Raw genomic sequence first — 27455 nt, forward strand, 5'->3', positions numbered from 1 at the left:
TGAAATAGACTTTAGCAAGGCTAGTGAAATATTTATAAAAGCACACCGAAGCCATGTAAGGGAGAGAGAGGGAAATAAAACAGCTCACATGTGGGATCAAATCGAGCAAGCCAGCTTTTAACCTGACAGCTCCCTAGCACTGCGGGCAAGAAAGCTGCCAATGGGCCACAGATGCGCCACACCTGAGCTAGCCGGGAAGCAGAGGGAGGTTTGGAGAGGGGAGGTGGGATGGGACGGTGGCGTGTGCGCAAGGCACAGCCAGCTCCATGTGGTCCAGGGCATCTGTCACACCTGCCCGGCTGCTCAGGTGTGCCTGGCACCTTGCAATGCCAGCCAGAGCAGGTTCTCCCACCGCTGGCCTACGTCCAGTCAAGCCTATGGCCTGATAGGAGCTGCAGGGCCCCTGGGAAGGCTCACAGACAGATGGAGGCTGGACACCCCCTGGGCTTCCATCTCGCAGGGAGAGCCGGGCTGTCCTCCGGCTACTGTTCCGGGAAGGTCTGGTCTTGAAAGGAAACAGGTTAGGTTTGCTGGTTTGCAGATTCATAACATTTGTTTTTTTTTTTGAATGACACAAGTAACATACACTGGTGGTGGAAAAAATCACTAGAAAACACATTAACAAATGTACAAACCCTACCACCCATAATCTCAACCACTGTTGGCATTTCCAAACTGGCTGCATACCATTAATCAAGGGGTGGTTCTAATATTACGCAGGATCATTTGGAAGTGAGCGCTCCTGACACTGACATGACACAGAACTCGCTGGCTATTGTACATCTCATCTCTCACCCTCTGCTCAGGGCCTTTCCCTCTGCCTGGAAAATCCTTCTTTCCTGTCCTCATCCAAATCTAAATTCATCTTGTAGGCCCGTGTCAGTCCTGTCTCACCAAAAAGACATTCACAGCCACCTGCCACCCCTGTGGCCCCGTTTTTCCTCTGCTGAGCTGCCATATCATCTTTCATGTCACCCCATTGTCCTTCTTTGTTAGGCCATCTTGTTTGCGGACCGTATTGAATATGGATTTTTCTTGTCTGCCCTGTCCCATGCAGATCCTGCCTTGTCCCTTCTCCCCGCCACCTCTGCCTTCATCAGGCACCCCCCAGCACAGCCTAGGCCCACAGAGCATTCCAGACAACACCCCACTCACAACCCTGCCCAGGGGGTCACATCCATATCTGTTGGTTCCTCTCAGGGGCAGCAGGAGGGTTTGCAAAAATCAGGTTGGGGAAGATCACCCACAAAATGATCAGCTGGCCTAGCTACTGAGCAGTGTTCTGGAAGTGTCAGTTTCCCTGTTCTGCTCTTTGACCTGCTATGGACACTCCTCATGCAAGTGCATGGGATGTTTCAAACTCTGCTTGCCCAGTGCTCTGCCTCCCCATCCAGCCTTTGCTCTTGACACAGCTGCAGAGAACTCTGATAGACCCATGTGCGTCAGACAACCCATTCAGCAAACAGGGCTTGGTCAAACATATCCTCTGCACATAGGCTTTTGTGAACTCATGCAGATCCCCACGGGGACATGGTCTGGGGCCCATCGGCCTGCACATCCCCAGGCCACCCCCTCCAGCCTCTGAACTCATGATACTGGGCACTTGCCATCCTCTCCTCCCAGCTGACAGCCTCCTTCCTTCAAGCCCTGACTATTCTGGGCCCTGACCTCAGGAACGGGCTCACTTGAACATCTCCATGGGATGGCTGCGTGTCACGGGAGCCTGCAAGAAGCAGGAAAAACAGGATCGCAGTGGGGCAGGCCTGGGCACCGTCCAAAGCTTCCCACAGATCCTGAAGGAGGCACAAAACAAATTATAAACACATCACAAGGGACCAATAATCAGCTTCATGTCTCCCTACTCTCAACTTCCCGCCATGTTCTCCAGCCATGCAGAACCTTCTCGCTTCTTAGAACCCCTCCCGTCCTCATCTCCAGGCCTCTGAAACCTCTGCCTGGAGCATGTTCCTGTCCCTTCTCCCTCACTACCTCCTTTTTTAAATAAAAACAAAACAAAACAGGGCAGCCCGGGTGGCTCAGCGGTTTAGTGCTGCTTTCAGCCCAGGGTGTGATACTGGAGACCCAGGATCGAGTCCCATGTCAGGCTCCCTGCATGGAGCCTGCTTCTCCCTCTTCCTGTGTCTGTGCTTCTCTCTCTCTCTCTGTCTCTCATGAATAAATAAATAAAATCTTAAAAAAACAAAACAAAACAAAAAAACAGCTTTATTGAAGTGTAATTGAGATGCAATAAATCGTACACGTTTGAAGAGCATATTGTGCCAAGTTTTGACCCACAAACACACCTCTGAAACCATCACCACAGTCATGGTAGTGAGCCTAGCCAGCGCTCCCCAAAATTGCCTCCTGACTCTGCACCCCTTTGCCCCCATACCCAGCCAACCATTGATCTGCTATCTCCACAGATTCCTTTACAGTTTCTAGAGTTTCATGTACACTGACTCCTATGACTCTTATGACTCACATGCCCTTTTTATGTCAGGCTTCTTTCACTCAGCATAATTATTTTGAGATTCATCGATATTGTTGTGTGTATCAGCAGCTCGTTCCTTTCTTTTGCTAAATGTTATCCTATTGTATGAATATACCACTTTGCATACCCATTCACCCATCAGTGGACATTTGGGTTGTTGCCAGTCTGTTACTATTAAACATAAAGCTGCTATGAACATTCATACAAGTTTTTTGATGGACATATACTTTTATTTCCTTAGATGTAGAATGGCTGGATTGTACAACAGGTATATGTTTAAATTTTTAAGAAACTGCTCAACTGCTGTTTTTTGAATCAGCATTATAACAAGTATTCTGGTTTAACAACATTCTCACCAACCCTTGGTATGGTCAGTCTTGTTCGTTTTAAATATTTTATTTTATTTAAATTTTTAAAGATTTTATTTATTTATTTTGAGAGACAGCAAGCAAATGTGGACAAGTAGGAGGAGGGGCAGAAGGAGAGGGAGAGAATCTGAGGCTCCATGGTGAGTGCAGAGCCTGATGCGGGGCTCAATCTCACGACCCTGAGATCATGACCTGAGTTGGTCACTTAACTGGCTGAGCCTCCCAAGCACCCCCATTTTAACCATTTTAATAGGTGATTAGTGGTAGCTCGTTATGGCATTATGTCGCATTTCCCTAATGACTAATAATGCTGAGCATTTTTTCACGTGCCTATTTGCCATGTATCTTCTTTGGTGAAGTGTTTCTTCAAGTCATTTGCGTTTTCTATTGCTTTATTTGTGTTCTTATTATTAAATTTTGAAATCTCTTTATATATTCTAGAAACAAAGCCATTATCAGTTATGTGGTTGAAAATGTTCCATCACGTTCTGTAGTTTGTGTTTTTATCTCTAATGGTATTTTTCAAAGAACAAGGTTTTTAATGCTAATGAAGTCCAATTTACTGATTTATTGCTTCTAGAGTTTTTATGTCATTGCTATGAAATCTTTGCCTACCATAAGCTCAAAATTTGTCTCCTCTATTTTCTTTCATGTTTTCTTTGGGATTTGTATGACTTCCTATTTTACATTTAGGTGTGTGATTCATTCTAGGTTACATTTCATACATGATGAAGGGTGTAAATCAGAGTTCATTTTTTGCACATGGATATCCAATTGTTTCAACGTTATTTGTTAAAACAAGTATCTTTTCTCCACCTTTGCCCTTTTGTCAAAAGTCAGTTTCCACATATATGGGGGGAGCCCATTTCGGGATTCGCAATTCTGTTCCATTCATCTCTTGATCATTACACCAGTACCACACTCTCTTGATTACTGTGGCTTTTTGTAAGCCTTGAAATCAGGTCATCCTAATCCCTAAATTTGTCTTTTGCAAAGTTGTTTTGGCTGTTCTACTTCCCCCTTTGCACTTCTGAATGAATTTTAGAATTAGCTTGTCAATTTCACAAAAAAGCCTGCAGGGATTTTGATTGGGATTGCTTTGGATCTGTAGATAAATTTGGGAAGACATCTTAAAAATACTGAGTCTTCTGACCCATGAACAAGGCATAGCTCTCTATTTCTCTCAGCAATGTTTCGTAGTTTTCAGCTGTCACACAACTTTTATCAGAAATATTCCTAAGTATTTTTTGAAATTAGTATAAATGGTATTTTTAATTTTAATTTCATATTGTTCCTTGCTAGTATATAAAAATAGAATTAATTTCTGTGTATTGATCTTGGCCTGCCAGTCTTATTCATTCTAGTGGCTGTTTATAGAGTCCATCTGATTTTCTACATAGACAATCATGTCATCTGCAAATAAAGATATTTTTACTTTTTTGCCAATATAAATGCCTTCTTTCTTTCTTTTTCTTTCTTTCTTTTTCTTTCTTTCTCTTTCTTTCTTCCTTCCTCCCTCCTCTCCCCTTTGCCCAACCTCCTCATTCTTTCCTTCTCCTTCTCCTCCTTCTTCTTCATCTCCTCTTTCTCTCTTCAGTTTTCCCATTCTGTTTTGCCCCATTTCACTGGCTAGAACATCTGCTACAGAACTGAATAGAAGCTGTGAGAATGGACATCCTTGTTTTCTTCTTTATCTTAGGAGAAATGCATTCAATCTTTCATCATTAAATGTGGTATTAGCTATAGGTTTTTCAAGTTAAAGAAGTTCCCTTCTATGCCTAATTTGTTGGGAATTTATTTTTAGTCAGGAAAGGATATTGAATTTTATCCAGTGCTTTTTCTGTGTCTGTTAAGGTGATCATATAGGGTTTTGTGTCTACTTTTTGAATATGGTCAATTGTATTGATTAGTTTTCAAATATTAAACTATCTTGGTCATGGTATTTTTAAATGTTATTGGATTCAATGTCCCAAAATTTTGTTTAAAATTTTTACATCTAAACATGAAGGATATTAGTCTATAGCTTTTGCATGTCTGAAAAACTCTATTTTGCCTTCATTTTTTCATTGTAGTAAAATACATATAATTCATGAAGGAATTGGTCTGTAGCCTCCTTCTATTGTAGTGCTTTTCTCTGGTTTTGATATCAGGGTAATGCTAACCTCATAGGATGAGGTGGTAATATTCCCCCTCTTCAATTTTCTAGAAGAGGTGGGTAAAATTGGTGTTATTTCTTTTTTTAATATTTGATAGAATTCACTAGAAGGCACCAGGGCCTGCAGTTTTCTTTGTGGGAATGTTTTTAATTACAAATTCAATTATTTTAAAAGACATGGAGAAATTCAGGTTACCTACTTCTTGCATGAGATTTGGTAGTTTGTGACTTTCAAGGATTTTGTTCATTTCATCTAAAATTTTGAATCTATTGACATAGAGTTGTTCATAAGATTCTCTTTTCTTTTTTTAAGATTGATTTATTTATTTTAGAGAGAGTGGGGGGAGGGGCAGAGGGAGAAGGAGAGAATCTCAAGCAGACTCCACACTGAGCACAGAGCCTGTCACAGGGCTCAAACCCCTGACCCTGAGACCTAACCTGAGCTGAAACCAAAAGTCAGACATTCAATCGACTGTGCCACCCAGGCACCACAAGATTCTCTTACTATCTTTTTAATATCTCTAAAGTCTGTAATGACGTTAACACTCTCATTACTGGGGTGCCTGGCTGGCTCAGTGGGTTAGGTGTCCAACTCTTGGTTTCAGCTCAGGTCATGGTCTCAGGGTTGGGGGATCTAGCCGTGGGACAGGCTTCATGCTTAGCATGGAGTCTACTTGAGATTCTCTTCCTCTCCCTCTGTCCCTCCCCAGCCTGCTTGCGCTGTCTCTCTCTCTCTCTCTCTCTCTCTCTCTCTCTCTCAAATAAATAAATAAATATTTATAAAACAAAAATAAAAAAAACCCACTCTCATTATTGATGTTAATTTTTTGATCAGTCCAATTAAGGGTTTACTTTTTTTAAAGATTTTATTTTATTTATTTGACAGATGGAAAAAGAGAGTGGGGGGAGCACACAAGCAGGGGGAGAAGCAGCAGAGGGAGGAGGAGAAGCAGGCTCCCTGCTGAGCATGAAGCTCAATGTGGGGCTCAGTCCCAGGACCCTGGGATCATGACCTGAGATGAAGACAGACACTTGACTGACTGAGCCATCCAGGTACCCCAGGATTTACTATTCTTATTGCTCTCCTAAGGGAACTAGTTTTTTGTTTCATTCATTTCCTCTATTTCTAGTTCATTGATTTCCACTGATTTTTTTCCACTGATTTTTATATTTGCTTTTTTCTGCTTACTTTCAGCTTAATTTGCTCTTCTGTTTCTAGTTTTTTAAGGCAAAAGAGGAGATCATTGGTTTGAGAATGTTCTGCCTTTCTAATGGAGGCATCTAATGCTATAAATGTCCCTGTAAGTACTGCTTTGGAGCATCCCACAAGCTGTGATGTAGGTTTCATCTTTTTAATTCAAAAAAATACCTTATAATTTCCCCCCTTTTGATTTCTTCTTAGAGCCATGGGTTACTTAGAAATGTCTTTTTGTTTCCAAATATCTGTGGTCTTTCACAGATCTTTCTGTTACTCATTTCTAATTTAATTCCTTTGTGAGCAGATTTAAATCCTTTTAAGTTTATCAAGATTCAACTGATGGCCCCGAATATAGTCTAGCTTGGCCAATATTCCGTGTGCCCTTGCACTTGCAAAGCATGTGTAGTCTGCCCTTATTGGTGGAGTCAGGGTAGTGCTGTTCAAGCCTTCTACACTTTTTTTTTTTTTAAGATTTTATTTATTTGAGAGAGAGAGAGGAAGACAGAGCATGCAAGCACAGGTAGAGAGAGGGGCAGAGGGAGAAGACAGAGAAAGCCTCAAGCAGACTCCTGCTGAGCACAGAGACTGATGCAGGACTCAATCTCAGGACCCTGAGATCATGACCTGAGCCAAAATCAAGAGTTGGAGGCTTAACCAACTGAATCACCCAGGCGCCCCCAGCCTTCTACACTCTTATTGATTTTCTGTGTATGTGTTTTATTAAGTATTTACAGAAATTCTTGTTGTTGTTGTTGGAATCCCTAGCTTTAATTGTAGATTTTCCTATTTCTCCTTGTAGTTCTTAGTTTTTGCTTCATGTAATTCGAATCTTAGTTAATAGGTATATACAAATTTATAATTGTTATTGCCTCTTGATGTACTGAGCCCTTTCTTATAAAATAACCTTCTTGTAGTTGTACTATTGTTTGGTGTAAAATTTTACCTTATCTACTTTCTTTTATTAGCGTTAGCAATGGTTTACCTTTTTCCATCTTTTAGTTTAACCTATTTATGTCTTTGTATCTAAAATGGAGTCCTTGTGCTTTTGTATGTCTGAACAGTCTTTATTTTTGTCTCCAATTTTTTTTATTTTGATTTTTTTTTTATTTACTTATGATAGTCACAGAGAGAGAGAGAGAGGCAGAGACACAGGCAGAGGGAGAAGCAGGCTCCATGCACTGGGAGCCCGACGTGGGACTCGATCCCGGGTCTCCAGGATCGCGCCCTGGGCCAAAGGCAGGCGCCAAACCGCTGCGCCACCCAGGGATCCCTCCAATTTTTTTTTTATTGTGGTGAAATATGCATAACATGAAATTTGCCATCTCAACCATTTAAGGCATAAAGTTCAGTGATATTGAGTACGTTCATAAGTTGTGGAGCTGTACCACCAGCTATCTCCAGAATCCTTACACCTTGGGAAACTGAAAGTCTACACCATTAAACAATAATCTCCCATTCCCTTCCCCTGAGCTCCTGGCAACAACCTTTCTCCTTTCTGCTTCTTTGATTTTGACAGAGTGAAAACCTCATATAAGTGGAATCATACAGTTTTTGTCTTTTTGTGACTGGCTTATTCCATTTAGCATTATGTCCTCAAGATTCATTCATGTTGTAGTATATATCAGAATTTCCTTCCTTTTTAAAGCTAAATAATATTCCATTGCATACATATACCACATTTTGCTTATCACTCATCCATGGATAGACACTTGGATTATCTCCATGTTTTAGATATTGTGGATAATACTGCTATGAACATGAGTGTACCAATGTCTCTTTGAGACCCTGATTTCAATTCTTTTGAATATATGCCCAGAAATAGAATTGCTGGATCACATGGTAATTCTATTTTTAATTTTTTTTAATTTTTTAATTTTTAATTTTTTGAGGAATCTCCATACTGGTTTCCATAGTAGCTAAAGCATTTTACATTGTTACCAGTGTGCCCAAGGGTTACAACTCCTCCACATCCTTACCAAAATTTGTTATTTCTTTTCTTTTCTTTTCTTTTCTTTTTACAATAACCATCCTAATGGATGTTAGGATCCTAATGAATGTGTGAGGTGGTATCTCATTATAGTTTTGATTTGTATCCCCCTAATGATTAGTGATGTTGAAACACCTTTTTATGCATTTATTGGCTATCTGACTATCTTCTATGGAGAAAAAGCTATTTGAATCCTTTGCCTGTTTTTAAAACTGAGTTGGATTTGGGAGTTCCCTATTCTGAATATTAATCCCTATCAGTCATATGTTTTATAACTATTTTCTCCCATTCTGTGGGTTGCCTTTTTACTCTGTTGACAGTGTCTTTGTTGTTTTAGTGGGATCAATTTTCAAAGAAAAGCATCATTTTATTTATTTTGGGTTTATCTTTACGTTTTTAGTTAACGTACAGTGTTATATTAATTTCAGGTGTACAATAGAGTGATTCACCACTTCCACACAACACCCTGTGCTCTCCATGACAAGTGCACTCCTTAATTCCCTGTTGACAGTGTCTTTCAGTATGCAAAAATTCTTAAATTTTCATAAAGTCCAATTTGTCTACCTTTTATTTTGTCACTTATGCCTTTGATGTGATATCCAAGAAATCATTGCCAAATACAATGCTGTAAAGCTTTAGTGCAGTTTTCCTCTAAGAGTTTTATTGCTTTAGGTCTTTCATGTGGGTCCTTCATCCATTTTGAGTTCATTTTTTTATACGGTGTTAGGTAGATGTCCAACTTCATTCTTTTATATGTGAATATCCAGTTTTCCCAGCACCATTTGTTGAAAAGAGAGTTTTTCCGCATTGAATAGTCTTAGCTCCCTTGTCGAAACTTATTTGAATATGTATGTACAGGTTTAGTTCTGAGCTTTTTATTCTATTTCATTTTCTGTATGTATCTCTATGCCAACACCACACTGTTTTAACTATCATAGCTTTGTAGTAAGTTTTGAAATAAAGAACTGTGAGTCTTTCAGTTTTGTTGTTCTTTTTCAAGATTATTTGTGGCCTAATATATGTTCTATCCTAGAAAATTTCCCATGTACACTTGATAGAAATGTGTATACTGTAGTTGTTGGGTAAGATGTTCTGTACATGTCTGTTATATCCTGTTGGTTTGTTGTGTTAAGCTCTTCATTTCCTTACTTATCTTTAGTCTGGATGTTCTGTCCAGTATTGAGAGGGGGGTATTGATGTCTCCACCTATTATTGTAGAACTGTTTTCCCCTTCAATTCTGTCAGTTTTTGCTGTCTATATATTTTGATGGCCTATCATGAGTTACACAGGTGTTTATAATTGTTCATCTTCCTTATGTATTGAACATTTTATTAATGTAAAATGTCCTTCCTCTCTCATAAACTTTTTTGCTTTAAAGTCTATTTTGTCTGATACTAGTATAGCTAGCCACGACTGCTCCCTTGCTCAGTCTCTCTCTCTCTCTTTTCTTACTATTTTCAAGGAATATCTATTTTCCTCCTTTCACTTCAATCTATTTCTGTCTTTGGACCTAAAGTGAGTCTCTTGTAAATACCGTATGATTGGATCATGTTTTTATCCATACTGCCAATTCCTGTCTTTTGATCGGAGAGTTTAATCCATTTATATTTAAAGTAATTACTGATGAGGGATTTCTCTCACTTTGCTATTTGTTTCCCACATGACTTAGAGCTTTTGTCCCTTATTTCCTGCACTACTGTCTGCTTTTCTGTTTAGTTGATTTTTTTGCAGTGAAATGTTTAGATTCCTTTCTCATTTCCTTTTGTTTATATTCTATAGCTGTTTTCTTTGTGGTTACCATAGGGATTACATTTAATTTCTTAAAGTCATAACACTCTAATTTTGGGCACCTGGGTTGTTCAGTGGTTGAGCATCTGCCTTCCATTCAGGTCATGATCCCAGGGTCCTGGGATCAAGTCCCACATAGGGCTCCCTGCAGGGAGCTTGCTTCGCCCTCTGCCTATGTCTCTGCCTCTCTCCGTGTCTCTCTTGAATAAATAAATAAAATCTTTTTTAAAATAACAGTCTAGGTTTGTGTGGGTGGCTCAGTGGTTGAGTATCTGTCTTCAGCTCAGGGCATGATCCCTGGGATCGAGTCTTACATCAGGCTTCCTGCAAGGAGCCTGTTTCTCTCTCTGCCTGTGTCTTTGCCTCTTTCTCTGTCTCTTATGAATAAGTAAGTAAAATCTTTAAAAAAGAACAGTCTAATTTTCATTTATACCAGCTTAACTTCAATCACATACAAAAAAACTGCTTCTTTTCAACTCTGTCCTCACCCCCTTTCTTTTGTCGATTTCACAAAATCCTACCTTTACACACTAAGTGCCTCACAACATAAGTTAATAATTCTTTTAACATTAGTGTCTCTAGTTATGTAGATACAAAATGTGGAACTATAAAACAAAGTTACAATAATCCTCTTAGACATTAATCATTTTTAATGTATTGATCTTTTAAATTATGTATAAAACAAAGTAGAGTTATAAACCATTGATATAATAATGCTAGCTTTTGTAATTTCCCACATATTACCTTCATTGAGATCTTTATTTCTCCATGTAGTTCCACATTACTATTTTGTGTCCTCTCTTTTCACCTTGTAGTACTCTCTTGAACATTTCTTGCAGGACAGGTCTAGTGGTCACAAACTCACTCAGTTTTTGTTCATCTAGGTATTTCTCCCTCACATTGGAAGAATAGTTTTGCCAGATATCAGATTCTTGGTTGACAGTTTCTCTTTTAGCACTTTGAATATATTGGCCTACTGACTTCCAACGTTTCTGATGAGAAATATGCTGCTGTTCTTACTTATTGAGGATCCCTCGAATATGATTATTCACTACTTTCTTGCTGCTTTCAGGATTTTCATTTGTCTTTGGGTTTTTGCAATTTTAAATACAATGTGTCTTTGTGTGGATCTCTTTGAACTCATCTTAACCTGGAGTTTGCTGAGCCTCTTGGATATTTATATTCATGTATTTCATTAAATTTGGGAAGTTTTCAGCCATTATTTCTTCACATATTCTCTCTGCCCTCTCTCTTTCTGGGATTCTGACCCACATTGCTTATGCTTCTACTTGATGGTGCTCCACAGGTCCCTTAAGCTCTGTTCATGTTTCTTTATTTTTTTGTCTTTCAGATTTCATATTCAAATTCAGTCATTTCCACTGTCCTCTCTTCAAGTTTGCTCATTCTTTCTCCTGCCTGCTCATATATGCCTTTGAATCCCTCAGTGAATTTTTCATTTCAACTACTATACTTTTAAGCTCCAGAATTTCTTTTTGGTTTTCTTTTTATGTTTTCTATCTCTTTTTGATATTTCCACTTCTTTCATACATCATTTCCTTAACTTTCTCCACATCTTCTCTTAGCTCTTTGGACAGCATTATGACAGTTGCTTTAAACTCTTTGTCTAGTTTAGTCTGCCTTCAGACTTTTTCAAGGACAGTTTCTGTCAATTTCTTTTTTCTTTTGAATGGGCATACTTTCCTGTTTTTTTTTTATATGCCTTATGATGTTTTTGTTGAAAACTGAGCATTCAAATCTAATAATGTGATTTCACTAGATATCAGATTATCTCCCTTTCTTATGGATTGTTGGTTGTTGTCATTGCTTTGGATTTTGTTTTTTTATCATTGTAGACCGTCTCTGTACCAAGGATCAGCCTGGCATGGAAACGTAAGGTCTTTCCAGGTTTTCTTCTGAACCTATGCCTTTCCCTAGGCATGTGTGGTCATTTTCTAATTTTCCCTGTATATGCAGTTACTTATGGAGGTCCTAGGCTTGTGTGTCTGGCTCCCAAAAGTAAGAAAGAAGAGAATGAAGATGTGGGGAATATGTGTAAGCTTTTCAAATCTCTTGACAGTCACTTCAGCAAGAGAAGGTGTTCTCACAACGGGAAGAGGTGCAACAAAAAGTGGCTGCCAACCTCTTGGCTGTAACTCTGAATAAAACTTGCAAGTAGCAATCAGAGCACAGATTCCTACTATTTAGGGGAAAGAGTCGTTTCTGCCCACTCTGGCTCCCATAAACTGCATTAAAGCTGCTTCAAAAACATGGGTATGGGGGATCCCTGGGTGGCTCAGTGGTTTGGCGCCTGCCTTTGGCCCAGGGCGCGATTCTTGAGACCCGGGATCGAGTCCCACATTGGGCTTCTGGCATGGAGCGTGCTTCTCATTCCTCCTGTGTCTCTGCCTCTCTCTTTCTCTCTCTCTATCATAAATAAATAAATAAATAAATAAATCTTTAAAAAAATGGGTATGGCTGCCTGCTATGGGACTGAGTATGGGAGATGGATACCACCCTACAAGCTGAAATTAACCAATATTAACTGCAATTGACCATCCAAGCCTCCCCTTGGAAGTTGCAAGGCTTCAATAGACTTCAGAGTTCCAAAATAGTTATATCAGAAAGGTCCTGCCAGTGTAATTATTGTCTAGATGGGGAGACACTGATGTTTCCTACTTCACCATATTTTCAGGGTCTTCTCTCTACTTGCGTTCATTTTTGAAAAATATTTTCATAAAAATAGAAAATTATTTTCACTAGGTATAGAACTATAAGTTGACCATTCTTTCAATATTGGCATATGTTGTTTTATCGCATTTCACCTTAGTGCACTATGCACATGCTGTGGTTTGTTTGTTTTACAAATTGAAGGTTTGTGGCAAACCCTCCATTGAGCACCATTTTCCAACTGCATTTGTTCACTTTGTGTGTCTGTGTCGCACATCACACAATATCTCATAGTTTTTCATTGTTATTAAATTTGTTATGGTGATCCATGATCATGATTATGGCTTGCTGAAATTACAAATGATAGCAATTTTTAGCAATAAAGTATTTTAAAATCAAAATATATACATTTTCTGGACATAACACTAATACACACTTAATAGACTACAATATAGTATAAACCAACTTCCATATGTACTGAGAAACCACAACAGTCCTTTGACTCACTTTATTGTGATATTCACTTTATTACAGTGGTCTGACACCAAACCCATGATATCTTTGAGTTGTGCCCATTATTTTAAAATATGTTGCTCTAAAAAAAAAATAAAAAATAAAATATGTTGCTCTACTATCTTCTCATTTGCATTGATTCTTGCGAGAAATCTTTTGTAATCTTTTGTTTCTCTGTACATCATGTCTTTTTCTCTCTTTTGCTTCTTTAAAATTTTTCTCCTTATGATTGGTTTTGAGCAATTTGGTTATGATAGGTTTGGGGGTAGTTTTCTTTATGTTTCCTGTGCTTAGAGTTCATTGAGCTTCCTGGAACCATGGGTTTATACTTCTCATAAAGTTTGGAGGAATTTGGGTCACTATTATTTCAAATAAGTTTACTGTACACACCCCTTTCCTTAAGGTACTCTCATTACAAGTATGTTGCCACTGAATATTGTCCCACGGTTCACGTATGCTATTTACTGACTTGTTTTCTTTGTATTTTTCCCCCTCTTTGTTTTATTTTGAATAGTTTCTATTGCTTTGTTGTAAAGTTCACTAGTCTTTTGTGCTGCAATGTGTAATCTATTAATTCCATCCATGTGCTTTCCAGTCTCCATCATTAGAGCCTTCCTTTCTCCTAGCTTGATCTAGGTCTTTTTCATGTCTTCTGTGTCTCTAATTAACTTTTTGAACATATGGAATAGGGTCGTGAGAACTGTTTTAACATCCTTGCCTGCTAATTCTAACATCTGCATCAGTTCTAGGTCAGTGTTGATTGAGTCATTTTCCTTCATCCTGGCTCATATTTTCCTGCTTCTTCACATGCCTGGTAATTTGTCAATGGAGGCCAGACAATGCATTTTACCTCTCTGGGTTCTGAATGTTTTTGTAATCCTGTAAACATTCTCGTGCTTTATTCTGGATGCAGTCACTCTTCACTCTGACCCTTTGGGTGATTCATTCCCTCGCTTTAGTTACCATTCTGCACACATATGGGCTGGCTGATATTCTGCTGAATACTTGAGAAGGGCATCCCTCTGCATATCTCCAGAGTTCTCTCTGTCTTGAACTTTCTCCTGTCAGAGCCCCTCCCCTGCAAACTCTGGCCACCTCAGTCTCCATGTTCTCAGCTCAGTCACCCCAACAAAGGGAATCTATCAGTCTTCCCCTAAATTCCCCTCCTTGTGCTGTGGTCTGGTACCTCCCTCAAGGCTGTGAGGTGCAGTCGGAGGGCTCACCTCATTTGATTTCCATCTCTCAGGGAACACTGCCCTTCGTTTCTTAATGTCTAACGTCTTGCAAATCATTGTTTCGTATGTCTTGTCCAGTGCAGGCAGGAAGGTAAATCTGATCCATGCTACTCCATCTTGGCTGAAAGTAGAATCCCCCTCACTAGCAGCTAATGACTCTTCACAACTCAGTTCAAGCGTCCACACCCCCCTCCAGTAGGTGTCCCTGAAGGTCCAGAGACCAGGTTCAGCACCCTCCCCGGCCACAAGGCTTCCTCTGTTATCATTCTGTAACGGTCTATATTGCTCTTGCTTATTTGCTCACCTCCCTATCTAGACTACAGTTTTGTTTTGTTTTGTTTTGTTTTAGATTTTATTTATTTATTTATGAGAAACATAGAGAGAGAGAGAGGCAGAGACACAGGCAGAGGGAGAAGCAGGCTCCATGCAGGGAGCCCGATGCGGGACTTGACCCCAGGACTACCAGGATCACACCTGGGGGCCAAAGGCAGGCACTAAACCGCTGAGCCACCAGGGATTCCCCTAGACTACAGGTTTCTAAACACAAGGATCTAGGTCTTGCTCACGAGACTTTACCTGGCACGTAATAGGTACCTCCTTGATTAATGTTGCCAATCTCGAACATGTTTTAGTTCCAGAAGACTGAAACGGTGTGATCGAGGATGTCCTTCTGCCTCCAGCCAGACAGTGGGAGCCCATAAGGTCCATCTGGAAAGGTGTGGGCGTAAGGTGCAGTGCGCCCCCTGGGGCAGGATGCTAACTCACCTGTTCTTGTCCTTCAGACGGCAGAAATCACAGTGGGTAGCAGGGGAGCCCGCAGAAGCAACCAGGAGGTGACCAGGGCACCCGTCTCTGGAACGAACCACTCGTGCAGCTGCAGCCCTGTGGCCCCTCCGAAACTCCCTGCGCCCCCACCCGCCCGCCGAGTGCTGGAGAGGACCCCAGCCCAGGGCCCTGAAGGAGCGAGGCAAGTTTGCAAACAGAAGAGATTTCACGCGCTGTTCAAGTCTGCGCTGGGCGAGTGGGAAAAAAACTCCCGCTTTTCAAAGAATGAAAAGGCTTCCCCCACCGTCCCCTCCCTTTCTCTTCAACGCCCGCATTTCCATAAGAGAACCGGCTTGATAGGCCTGTTCCCTTTAAATTATTTTCTAACGATCCAGGCAGTCGCACGCGCCGGCCGCCTCTCCTTGCCTCACCTTTCCTTTCAATTACTCGGCTTCTTAAGCGAACAATGGCAGTGGCGGCGCGGCCTCTCCTCGCCCGGCCCTCGCCGCCGCTCGGCGCCTCTGCGGCCAGGTGCCCGGGCCGGGCTCCGGCTTTGTTCCCCTGGCCAGACGGCCGCCCTTTCATCTTCCCGGCTCCCCTTTCTGTGCCATTTAAACTTTAACCTGGTAGTAACTTTGCCCGCCTTGATTCCCGATTCAAAGGCTGGCAGATGAAAAGCCCTCCCCTTGGATGTGGCTTGAAAACTTCATCCCCAGTCTCGCTCTTCTTTGAACTGCCTTGGAGCCTTTTGCCCAGACTCTTTTATTCGCCCTGGGCCTCTAGCTTTCAGGCCTGGTGGCTTGGGAAAGGCAGCCACCGAGGCTGCTCGCTTGGGGCCCAGGAGGACCCCCGAGTGCCCAGGGTGGGTAACCCTGTGCCCCCCACCTGCACCCCGGACCCACGGGGCCCACACCAGGCTGGGGGGCTGGATCAGGAGACCGTCGCTGGCCCTGGGGCCGGGCCCCTGCCCTCCCCCAGCCCTCCCCCATCTCGGCTTCCCTTCACAAGCCCCAGACCCACAGCACTTCAAGGCTTCTGGCCCCAGGTGCGTCCTCCAGAAACTTTTTCCTTTTCAATGCCAGGCGGGCCGCTTGCTGTTTTAGATGTCGGGCAAGGCACAATGAGAGATTCTGTGATCACAGAAAAATTCACGTAATCAAGACCAAATGGGACGGTGGGGGAAATGAGCCAGGGAGAGGTTAGAAGTAAACCCCAGGGCCGACCTCACTTTTCCTCCTCCTCCAGGCAGGCCCTGCTCTGCTGCACCTCTCAGCCTCCTCGCCCGCCAAGGTCTCTTAGGGAGCCCGCTTTGTTAGATGCTCAGTGTCTTGCTTGTCTCCCAAGATGAATTTCCCCCACCTGCTTTACTTATCTCCACTGACAGGGCTAAAGAATACTGAAGTGGGTTGAACGTGGTGCTCAGAAACATATGTCCACATCCCAACCTCTGAATCTGTTACCGACCTGATTCAGAAGAGGGTCTTGACGCACATAACTAAGTTAAGGAGTTTGAGATAAGAGCATCCTGAGTTGCCCGGGTGGACCTAAATGCAAGGACTTGTGTCTTTATGAGAGGCTCAGGGGAGAAGGGGAGGCCCTGTGACCACACAGGCAGAGTAGTGCAACGTGGTTGCAAGCCAAGGAACACCTGGAGCCACCAGAAGCTGGAAGAAGCAAAAACAGATCATTCCCTAGAGCCTTTGGAGAAAAGCATGGCCATACTGACACCTTGCTTCCAGAATTCCGGCTTCCAGCACTGTACAAGGAGAAATTTCTGTTGTTTGAAGTCAGGGGGTTTGTAGTAATTTGTTACAGCAGCCTCAGGAAGCTCAAACAAGTATGCAAAGGTGCAGAGGGGAGTTTTCATGGGTGGTCATGCTCCTCACCAGTGCCTGGTGCTGGGGGGGGCAGCTCAGCCCCTCCCCAGCCTCAGAGGATGGGTCCCCAGAGGTGTCGGCCAATCATGATTGCCCTGCGACCTTCATCAGTGACTTAAAGGTGGGCGTGTGGGAGCACCTGGGTGGCTCAGGAAGTTAAGTGTCTGACTTCAACTCGGGGTGTGATCCTGGAGTCTTGGGATTGGGCCCTGCATCGGGCTCCCTGGTGATCAAGGACCCCATTTCCCCTTCTGCCCCTTACTGCACTCTCTCATTTCCTCTATCCCTTAAATAAATAAATAAACAAACAAACAAATAAATAAATAAATATTAAGAAAAAAAATGGTGGGCATGTGACCATATGTGAGGCAATGAGAGAGGAGGGGAAATTATGCTGGGAAGAAGGTATGCTGGAGGACACACTTCCCTAGTGTGATCAGCTCTATCGGTGAGTCCACACAGCCAGCCTGAGGACAACGGCAGGATGGAGAGACAGAAAGGGCCTGCAGAAGGCAGGGCAGGAACAGGCCATGATACAACTTAGATGGGATCCTGGAGGACAGCTTGAGCCTCACTCACATCTGCCAGTGGAAACAGGCTCGCAGTAGACCAGAAGTCTACCTGCATGCTTGGAAAGACTTCTTTGAATAGAATTCCTTCTAAAGGGAGAGCCAGACAGGCTGGCTTAGCTTTATGACAAAGGTTTGAATTTTGGGGGCCAGGATTCTAGTGTCTGGCACATGGGTTTCTCTCCCAACTGCTCCCCAGAGATTCATGTCCCAAGTCCTTGTGAAAGAGAAAAGTGATCAACAGAAACTAAAAGACTGGTTTGCATTGAAACTCAAAAGACATCAGGACCAATGACAGCAGAAGAGAAAAGGGATTGGGGTAGAGGAGAACCTTCCCCATGGCAGCTCTGCGCACGGAGGACTCCAAAATGCGGGGAGCCATTGGCTCCTGAGGAGCACCAGCCCAACAGCATCAGAAGCATGATGCTCAGAGGCAGCTGTGGGGCCGGAGAGGAGTGGCCCAGTGGAGGCAGTAGGAGCCAGCAGAGGGTCTCAGGTGTGTCCAGCTGGCAACATGGGGCCTAAAAGGGACCAGACCCAGTGGAGGCACAGAGAGCAAGGGACTGGGAGACAGGGCCTACAGAGGCAGGGCTGGGCCACTGGGAACAGCTCCTCGGGCAGAAGATCGGAAGCAGAATGGAGGTCTATCTGTGCCACGAGGTAGCTAACAGGTTCGTTTACAAGCCCACATGAGACAAGCCTAGGGAGTCCCAAAAACAACTGAGTGGCAATCTGGGGGTTTCAGGAGTCCAGCAATACCGAGGAACGATGTAAATACATATCCCTGTTGCTGGTGCCCTGGTGTGGCCTTAGGTTGTGTGGCCTGGAAGACACAGTCACATCATTCAGCAGCAGCAGCAATTCAGATCGAAGCTCCTCCCTTTACTCACCCTGTGTATCCACCCCAAACATTTCAGAGACCCTGGAGGCCTGTAAAAGATGCAGAGCACAGGCCTGACCGGGCTGGGTCCCAGACTCATATTTGTTCAGGGCTGCCCAGGAGAGGCTGATGTGCAGCCAGCTTTGAGATCCACACTCTGTGCTGGTGCTATCAACCCACCCAGGCAGGAAGCAGGATGGAACAAACCAGAGAACCTCAGTTTCCCCAGATCTAACGTAGGAGGTTGAGCTCAGTGGCTTGCCAGGACATTCTCGGCTCAGCTCTACTGCAGAGTGAAGGGCTGCTGAGTGTGACGTGCCCCCACCCCCAGCTGAACTAGAGAGCAGGAAGGAGGAGGCAGGGGGAGGCAAGGGGGGCAGGGGGCAGGGACGGCAGGGACTGCCAAAGCCACTCCTCCCAGACTCTATGGCAGTCACTCCCCATGTCTTCCTACTGTGAAGGTTGAGCCTTTGGCGGTGTCCCAGCCCCGGGTGGGTGTGAAGGAGGAACAGCCCCCACCCAGGAGGCAGGAGTCACCCCGGAGCAAGCCTGTGCACCAGCCCAGGAACTGCTAATGGGTCTGCACAGTCGTTAGGCAGAGGACAGACCTAGAGGGGCCATCTGAGCCACATTTAACTCATCATTTAAATTTACTAACAGATGTAAACTACCCTCAATGAGAGAGAGATGGGCCATAAGCACCCTTCCTCTGACCCACTCTGAGGAGGCTGAGCTTTCATTTCAGGGTGGATGGCCTTCCGGAGAGCTCTGGGCCCTGTAACGGCCATTGCTAAGTGATGATGGCAGGCAAAATGGAGGGCAGGCGGCCCCAAGCTCTCCTCGAGGGAGGCATCCACCATTCAGAGGCTCCCTTGCCTCCTGCAAAGGTCCCAGTGTCCTTCACCACCCCCATGCTTGTGCCTCCTCCTGCCTGACCCCAGGCTCAGCAGCTCAGCAAGTTCTCTGGTCCCAAGGCAGAAATGGTGGCATCCAGGCCTCTGGAGCAGAAGCCACACTCTACCCAATGGGAGAAGAGGAGGTCCAAGGGAAGCCTAGTCAGCCCAATGGCTGAGTCCTCCAGAGGCCTACTCACTCAGGCACTCGGCCTGTAGTTCCGGGGCCTGCTTAGGCTTAGAACTTTAAGGAGCTGTTTGTGAGCTGCTGAAGTGCTTTTTGCCAAGGTGGAGCCACTAACCGTCTTTAAGCAAATCTTCTCTGTTCACAAAAGGGCCTTTTGAGAGGCTTCCTTGGGTGGGCAAATGATCAGCAAGTAGACACCCATCGTGAAGGAGGAGAATGTGGCCACATTTCTGGGGACCTGATCAAGTCTACCTCTCCACAGTTCTCATCCTCACCTCCCACCTCCCATGCCATGGACACATTTGCCCAGGAACCCAGGAACCTCGCAGGAGGAGAATTGACACTTGCCCCTTGCTTACTAAAGCACAGGGCTTTGTGAATTAGCAGAGTTCTGACCACAAGCCCTGGCTGGAAGGGACCTGAGGACCCCAAGGGGACTCACCCCAAGGAAGTCTGCTCTTCTTGAAGAGGCTCTTCCCTGCCTGGATGGTCAGAAAGGGAGTTGGCTCTGACCCAGCCATTTGGCTTGGAGGGTGACCTTTGGTTGGCATGGTTGGCCATGTGGCTGTGAGCTCAAATGCTGGAACCAGAGGAGGTCACACATAGCCAAAGGGCAAGTGGGAACCCTTCTTTGGAGAAACTGTCCACCTGCTGGTGCAGAGAACATAATCTTCCCCAGCACCCCAGCGGCTCAGTAGCCCAGGCTACCTGTTCTCACCAGATTTATTTGTCCTTCTTACTTGTCTTTTCCCTCCACAGGGGTCCTGTAAAGACAGGTACCTTGTCCTATTCGCCAACACCTAGCACATAACTAATAATTCATAACTACGGATTAAGCAAACAAATAAATAACACATCTGAATCCCATTTTATGTGTGGACACACCTTATTACCCATGTGCTTCCCCACCCTGTGGATTTTCCACAGCAAACACCTCCTCCTGGCTCCTAGCCCGCTTCAGGCATCCCACCCTCACTTTCTGTGAGCTCAAGGATTACAAACTAATCCTAATATATTTGCCTGAGCAAAACCTAATTAGGAAGGTAAATCTGAAAAAAATAAAAGGTAAAACAATATAAAAACTCAAGGAGGGATCCCTGGGTGGCACAGCGGTTTGGCGCCTGCCTTTGGCCCAGGGCGCGATCCTGGAGACCCGGAATCGAATCCCACGTCCGGCTCCCGGTGCATGGAGCCTGCTTCTCCCTCTGCCTGTGTCTCTGCCTCTCTCTCTCTCTCTCTGTGACTATCATAAATAAATAAATTAAAAAAAAAACTCAAGGAGTGTGCCCCTTAGCAGAAGAGAAGGTGGTTTGGACTTCCTCATTCTGCACTGTCCCTCCCTCGGCTTAAAGAGGAGGAGACAGATCCCCTGTCTCCACCAGGCAAGGGCAAAGGAAAGACACAGGATAATTTGTTTAAAAAGGCCGCCCGCCTGGAATCCCGCTGTGGAAAGGACCTTGGGGGCAGGGGGTGGGGCTTGACCTGTCTTCCTGCTTTCAGGGCTTGGAATTTCAGAGCCACTGGAGGCTCTAGCAAATGGTTAGATATTTCTATTGCAAGGGATGAAAATCCAATTCCGAGTGGCTTTTTAAAAAGAGAGGTAGGTGTGTGTGTGTGTGTGTGTGTGTGTGTGTGTGTGTTTGCATGCGTGTGCACATAGGCAGCATTCATTGGCTCATGCCACTGAAAGTCCAGAAGTAGGACTGGTAGAAACGGTGACTTACACTTGTCTTTTTTTTTTTTTTAAGGTTTTATTTATTTATTTGAAAGAGAGAGCACAAGTAGGATGAGGAGAAGAGAGAGAAGCAGACTCTGCGGAACACAGGTCCTGATGCTGTTTGATCTCTGGACTCTGGGATCACAACCTGAGCCAAAGGCAGCCCTTGACCTACTAAGCCACCCAGGAGCCCCAGAATTCAGGACCAAGAGCAGGTGGGGCCTCTTTGTAGCCTATGGAGTGGCAGTGATCGGCCCTGATTGGCTTCTCTTTGGCCATGTGGGCATCCATGAGCCAATCACACAGCCAGAGGGATTTGATACTCTGACTGGTCAGCCGTGGGTCACAGGGTCCACCCTGGGCCGCAGGGTGCAGTCCATCACTCCCAAGGCCCAAGGGCCTAACCTGAAGGCAGGAGGTGGTTCCCCAAAGGAAAATAAGCAGGAAGAGTGTGTTTGATCCCAAAAAGGGGAATAGTGGCTGTCCAAACAATAGGAAATGTCCACTATCAACTTGAATCACGAAGGGAAGGGAGTTTGAAGTTCAATGGGCAGGACATACAAGGATGGGTTGGGGTGGAGGGCAGTGAAATGCTGTGCTGGTGTGGGACCTGAGAAGCTGGGCTGAGTGCAGCAAGGGCTTCCCAAATGCAGACCCATGGGTCTTAGTGGGTAGGCTCCACGGACAAATGCTGAGGTATCCCTGGGGCCGTGGATGGTGCTGAAGGGTCTGAGCTCCCTGTTGAAAGAAGTATCTGAAAAGCCTCACTTTGGGGGAACAGCAAAGCAATGTATTAGCCTTATGTTCTGCTTTGGGGAGACCAACGTTATGCAAAAGGGGAAAGAGAGGAGGAAGCAACAGACAGACCATCTGATGACCAGGGAGCTGCGAAGTTGTTATTGTGCATCCCCCAAACCCAAACCGACTTTGGGTTTCCTGGAACAACTGAGCTTATTTTTTTTTAAAAAAAAGCATCAGGATAGAGCAGAGAGCTGCCTTCAGGCTCCAGAGCACTGGGGATTGGCTAAGTTAGGTGGTAGCCCAACCTGAGGCAACTTTCAAGGGGTGGGCTTCTAAAGATCAGTTTTAATTCAGTTCAGAGTACTTACAAGGCATCTAGTGTGTGCAGGAAACTGGCTGTGTCCTGCAGAGTCAGTGGACAACAGAAACTCCGTATGGCCTCCAAACGTCCAGTTGAGCCCGTTGCTGCCATGGCATGGGGCATCATCAGCCCATCTACAGATCCATCTCATCAGAGAACCCTGCAAGGGCAGAGAGAGCATCCATTCCTCTGGAACCCTCTTGTGCCAGACCAGTGTCCTGTATACAGGAGCCATTCCACATTTGCATCTTATAATGAATGAGTAAGTGAATGTTTCTCAATAATAATGGGCATTATGAAGAGGACTGCCATCTGTTGAGTATTGTTTATATGCCAAGTAGTTAAGAATCCTATTAACCCAGTGGTCATCATTTCTGGTAACTTATTTGTTGAGCACCTACTGTGTTCCCCTGCTGGAAATATAGCAGGATGTAAGAAACAGAAAGCCCCTCTCTCATGGAGCTTACACAATGGAGGATATAGTCATCCCCATCTCCAGCTGGGGGAAGTGAGGCTCCCAGGGATTCAGGAGTATGCTTACAGTTGTACAGGCACGAAATGAGGACACTAGCTTCCCCTGCTTCCAAAGTAAAATAAAAATCAAATTCAATCATACAACCACTGAAGAAGGTGTGGCTAATTTTTACTTGAGGGAGGTGGAGAAAGATGTCCCAGAGTGGGTGGCACTGAGCTGACCCTTGAAGGATGGAGGAGACTTTCAATCTGAGGAGGAAGTATGAAAGAGGGACCCAGGGAGGCAGAGCAGGATCAACAGAGATTCAGAATTGGAAAGGTGCAGGGTGAGTTGTGCCACCAGACTGGCGCTCGGTGGAGAGTAGCTGATGAAGCTGCATGAGAATTGAGGACCAACTCTCGGATGTCTAGGAGACCAAGGGCTTACCCTCTTGTGATGGGTACCATTTATCAATCCTTCACTCTGTGCCAAGCACCGTGCTAAGCACTTTCTGTGTGTCATCTTACTGCATTCTTGTTTATACCATCTCTTTGTGAGTACGCGTTAAGTACTTATTACTACTATATTAGAATCCAGTTGCTGTTCCCACTGTACAGATGGAACAGCTGAGGCCCAGAGAGTGCAAGTACCTGCCCAAGGCTGGAACACAGGCAGCCTGCCTCCCACCATGAGGTCTCCCGCTGCTTGATGAATGGAGGGTCTGGGGGAGGCAGGCAGCTGAGAGCCCTGCCTTCCTCCATCCATGCTGGGCCAGCCAGAGGAGGGCTGGAAAAGCCGCTGCTCCGAGGCCCCAACCCCTTCCAAGCCCACGAGCAGAGCAAGGAGCAGATGGGAAGTCGCCCACCCAGGGACCAGCTCCAAACCTTCCAGAAACCTGCAAACATGAAACAATCACAGATGAGAGGAGGCTTGAAAGCCACCGTTTTTAAAATAAAAGGAAATCGCATTGTAAAAGCCCTGGCAAAGATGACAAAAAAAAAAAAAAAAAAAAAAAAAAAAAAAAAAAAAACTTGTTAAGATCAAAAATGCAGCCAAACCTCAAAAAAGAGGCTTGGGATAAAGGAAGGGAGTGGGGGTTTACCTGGGGGCTTTCAAGGGGGCTTCTGAAGCAGGTGAGGGCGGGGCTGTCCCCAGCCTGAGCTGGGGCAGGGCTGTTCCTCGTCCTCCCCTCTGAGGGCCCCTTTCATGTACCCCTCCCCCCACCAGGCCCACAAGGCGGCCGGATGGTGGCGCCGAGACGTCGGACACCCATCAACTTTTCCAACTTGAAACTCATTTCTTTCCCTTTAAACTGAGGAAACTTGGAGTCCTTTCAAGACACAGAGAATGGCAGGGATTCAAAGGGTGCCTTCTCTCAGCCTTCTCACCCCTCCTCCCCCCACGGAGGGAGAAGTTAAATCCTCACCCAGGTGGCCAAGGGCAGGCCTAGTGGGACAGTCTGCGGCCAGAGTCAGTGAGCTGCCCCTCGGAAGGCTGCTCCTGTCCTCGGGCCCCTGAGGAACAGATGACCAGACAAGCCCTCAGCACAGCTCTGACTTACAGCAGGTGTTCTATGGGGATTTATGGAATAACATTTCTCAAAAATAATTTTATCCTGCCACACAGCAAAGGGGGAGCGAGGAAGGAAGAAAGCGGGCCTTGAGGTTCCCCAAGACTCAGCTCGGCCTTTCAGCATCTCAGCCCTGCCGGAGGGCCGGAGAGCCAAGCAGGGGTTCCTGCGGCCTCTGGCTTCTGTGGCTGACCCGCTTGCACGTCATGCAGCACCCGCTGTGGGCCGGGCCCCGTGGGGTATCCCAGAGAGGTCCCAGAGGAGCCCGGCAGAGTAGAGGCAGGGCCTCCTGTGTGTGTCCGACCGTGGCAAAGCTTTGGCTCGGTGACAACGTAGGGGCTGGGAAGGTGTGGCGGGGTCCCCCGCCTTCAGGACACGCTTGGCCCAAGCCCGGGGACGCAGGTGCCCACACACACAGGTGGTGTGGCTGGGTCCTTTCTAGGCTCCTTCCTTCGCCAGCCAGTGGCAGCCTGCTGGCCGCCGTGCACCTCTGGCCCCAGCCTTTCCAGCTGGGGTGGGGACCAGGCCCTGGGCCTGCCTGCTGCCCGCAGGGCTGTGGGCTCACACAGGGCCACGTCGGCCTAACGGGCCGGGCTTCCTGAGATCATGGACAAGACCCACTTTGACAGAGCGGGGGGAGGATAGGATAGAGGTGGGCGGAAGATGACAGACGGGACCTGGGAGGACTTCAGAGGAAGCAAAGGAAGGGGGGCAGACAGAGAGGTGGGGTGAGCGAGACAGCGTGAAACAGGCCCGCCCTGAAGCAGACAGAGAGGAGCTGAGCCCAAGGTAGACGGACAAAGGGAGGGTGAGGAGACCCAGACAGACTGGCAGGAGCAGAGAGAAGGATCCAGACAGACTGCCCCCCATCCCCAGAGACACACACTTACAGAGACGAAGGCCCAGAAGCAACACACACATGTGCTCAGTGCCCGTCCGTCCGTCCGTCCGTCCACCTGTCATGCCCCAGTCAGGGGATCCTGGCACAGCACTCGTGCTTTCAGGGAGACAGTCCTGATCGACAGGCCAGCACTTGGGAAGGCTGGAAGCAGCAGCTTCGGCAGCTAAGAGCACAGGCCCTGGGGTCAGGCTGGGGTGAAAAACTAGCCGTGACCTCGGTTTTCTCATCTGTGAAATGGGAATTCTGTGACAAGCAACTTCACAGGTCACCAAGAGCTTCCAGAAGTAGACACCGAAAGCCCCTTAGTGCTGGCCAGTCCCCTGTGAACATAGCCACCTTCCTCAGGGGCCTTTGGCCTCCGCTCCTCCCCTTCACAACCTCCCTTTCTCTGTCTCTTCTCTCCTTCACTAGGATGCCCTCCGGTTCTGGGGCCCCACTGCCTGCTCGAGGGGCACATTAGCACCCAGATTAGCAGCACTTTCCACTCTGATGGACACATGCCTGCTGCCAGCGACCACAGGGAGTGTCATGGGGACCTGTGACCTCTCAGCAGGGGATTTCATCCTAGGATTGGCCTTTCCCGTGACACACTCCACAGGCCCAGCCTCTCAAAGGCCAGGAAAATAAATGTCAAGATTCATACTTCTTCCCTTTAAAGAAATTCCTATGTTAACTTCCAGGAATCGGGGGGTGGGGGACAGCGAGCAGGTCAGGGGGGACATGTGGAGCAGGTGGGTCTCACTAAAGCTGATGAGAGGCTTTTGCACAGAGGTTTCAATGCTCCAGTTACTGGACAGTTGTCAACCTCGTGACTAAAGCCTCCCAGGACCACGGCCAAGGAAAGGGCCAAGAGGTCAGCATGGCACAAAAGCACAGACTCGAAAAAGCAAGGCAGGTGGTCGGGGACCTGCAGGAGGTGGCAGCTTAAATGTCACCCCCTCAGAGAGGCCTTCCCTGTCCCCTCTCCCCAATGAGGCCCATTCACATCCATCTCTGAATCTCAGTGTTTAAAATGAATACATTTAGTTACCTACCTGGTAGCTGGACTAGCCCCGGGGCCACGCGGTGCCTGGGAAGCCCCTCCACTGTGGTCAGTCTTCATGCTCTGTGCCTGGCACAGCATAGGTACTCTTGTGATAGTTTTTGTAAAGAAATATAAGTTACTTCAAGTTAACAGAGAAGCTGGACTGTCAGCAGACCTGGAGATGGGGTTCTGGGAAGGGAGAAGAATTGGACATCAGGAGGAGCTGGCATGGAGCTTCGGCCTGGAAGGGCAGGTCACCAGGGTCTCGGCCCTCTGTCACTGCCCATGCAGCCTGAAAGGTCCCCTCCCTGCCTTGTCTCTGTGTCTCCCCACCTGTAGAATGGGAGGATGGCACGTAAGTAAGTAACTGTGAGTCACTGGTGATGCTTTGGCAGCTCTGGGGTCACAGGGGCAGTCTCGGGCACCGTGTAATTAGAAAGTAGTATTATGTTGGGCCCACGACAGTGCACTTCCCTGTGGATCAGAAATGGCCAAATATTAGCAATTTCATATGGTTTGACCTAAAAATAATAAGAATCACAATAACAAGAATCGAAGTTTAAAGGGACCATGATAACAGAATGGATCTGAGGTCCTTGTAGGACAAAGAAATGAGCCCCCTGGGTGGCTTAGTTGGTTACACAGCTGCCTTCAGCTCAGGTCATGATGTCAGGGTCCTGGGATCAAACCCTGAATAAGGCCTCCCACGCAGAGGGAAGTCTTCTTCTCCCTCTCCCTCCCCACTGCTCATGCTCTCTCTCTCTCTCTCAAATAAATAAGTCTTAAAAAAAAAATAATAAGAAGAAAGGATCCCTGTGCTCTGTTAGCCCAGTCCCTCCTGAGCCAGCCATGTGTGACATTGAACAAATCTCTTCCTCTCAGAGCCGAGCAGAGATGGTCTGCACACCCAGCCTTGTCCACGGGGCTGCTCCCAGGTGACAAAGGGTGAAGTGCCTGGAAATTAGAAGAGTGGTCCAAATGTAAGGCAAAGTCACCTTTGTCAAAAGTGAACACCCTTAACTCCACATTAGGGGCAAGCAAAAATCCTGGGGTGCAGCCAAAAGGGTTCAGAAGCATCCATATTGTGGAGAAGAGAAGATTCCATCAGTTACC

General features: G+C 45.9%; 1 protein-coding gene across 2 annotated transcripts; it reads right to left on the reverse strand.

The window, feature by feature from the left end:
* LOC129513939 (uncharacterized) lies at window positions 1-26775 on the reverse strand. 2 transcript variants are annotated; one of them, XM_055332401.1, is made up of 5 exons: window positions 23498-23701; window positions 22401-22553; window positions 14998-15111; window positions 1669-1793; window positions 1-505 (listed from the first exon to the last, which is right to left on the reverse strand). In XM_055332401.1, exons 1-5 carry the CDS (start codon window positions 23606-23608, stop codon window positions 376-378), a joined length of 633 nt encoding a protein of 210 aa, XP_055188376.1. In that variant the 5' UTR covers window positions 23609-23701; the 3' UTR covers window positions 1-375. The 2 variants fall into 2 exon arrangements, 1 of the variants encoding a protein (XP_055188376.1); XR_008665329.1 differs by lacking the exons at window positions 1-505; window positions 1669-1793; window positions 23498-23701 and adding an exon at window positions 26353-26775 and having other exon boundaries at window positions 15007-15111.
* Window positions 26776-27455: the final 680 nt, after the last annotated feature.

The sequence above is a fragment of the Nyctereutes procyonoides genome, unplaced genomic scaffold (genome assembly GCF_905146905.1).
Source record: "Nyctereutes procyonoides isolate TBG_1078 unplaced genomic scaffold, NYPRO_anot_genome, whole genome shotgun sequence".
Classification (NCBI taxonomy): Eukaryota; Metazoa; Chordata; class Mammalia; order Carnivora; family Canidae; genus Nyctereutes; species Nyctereutes procyonoides.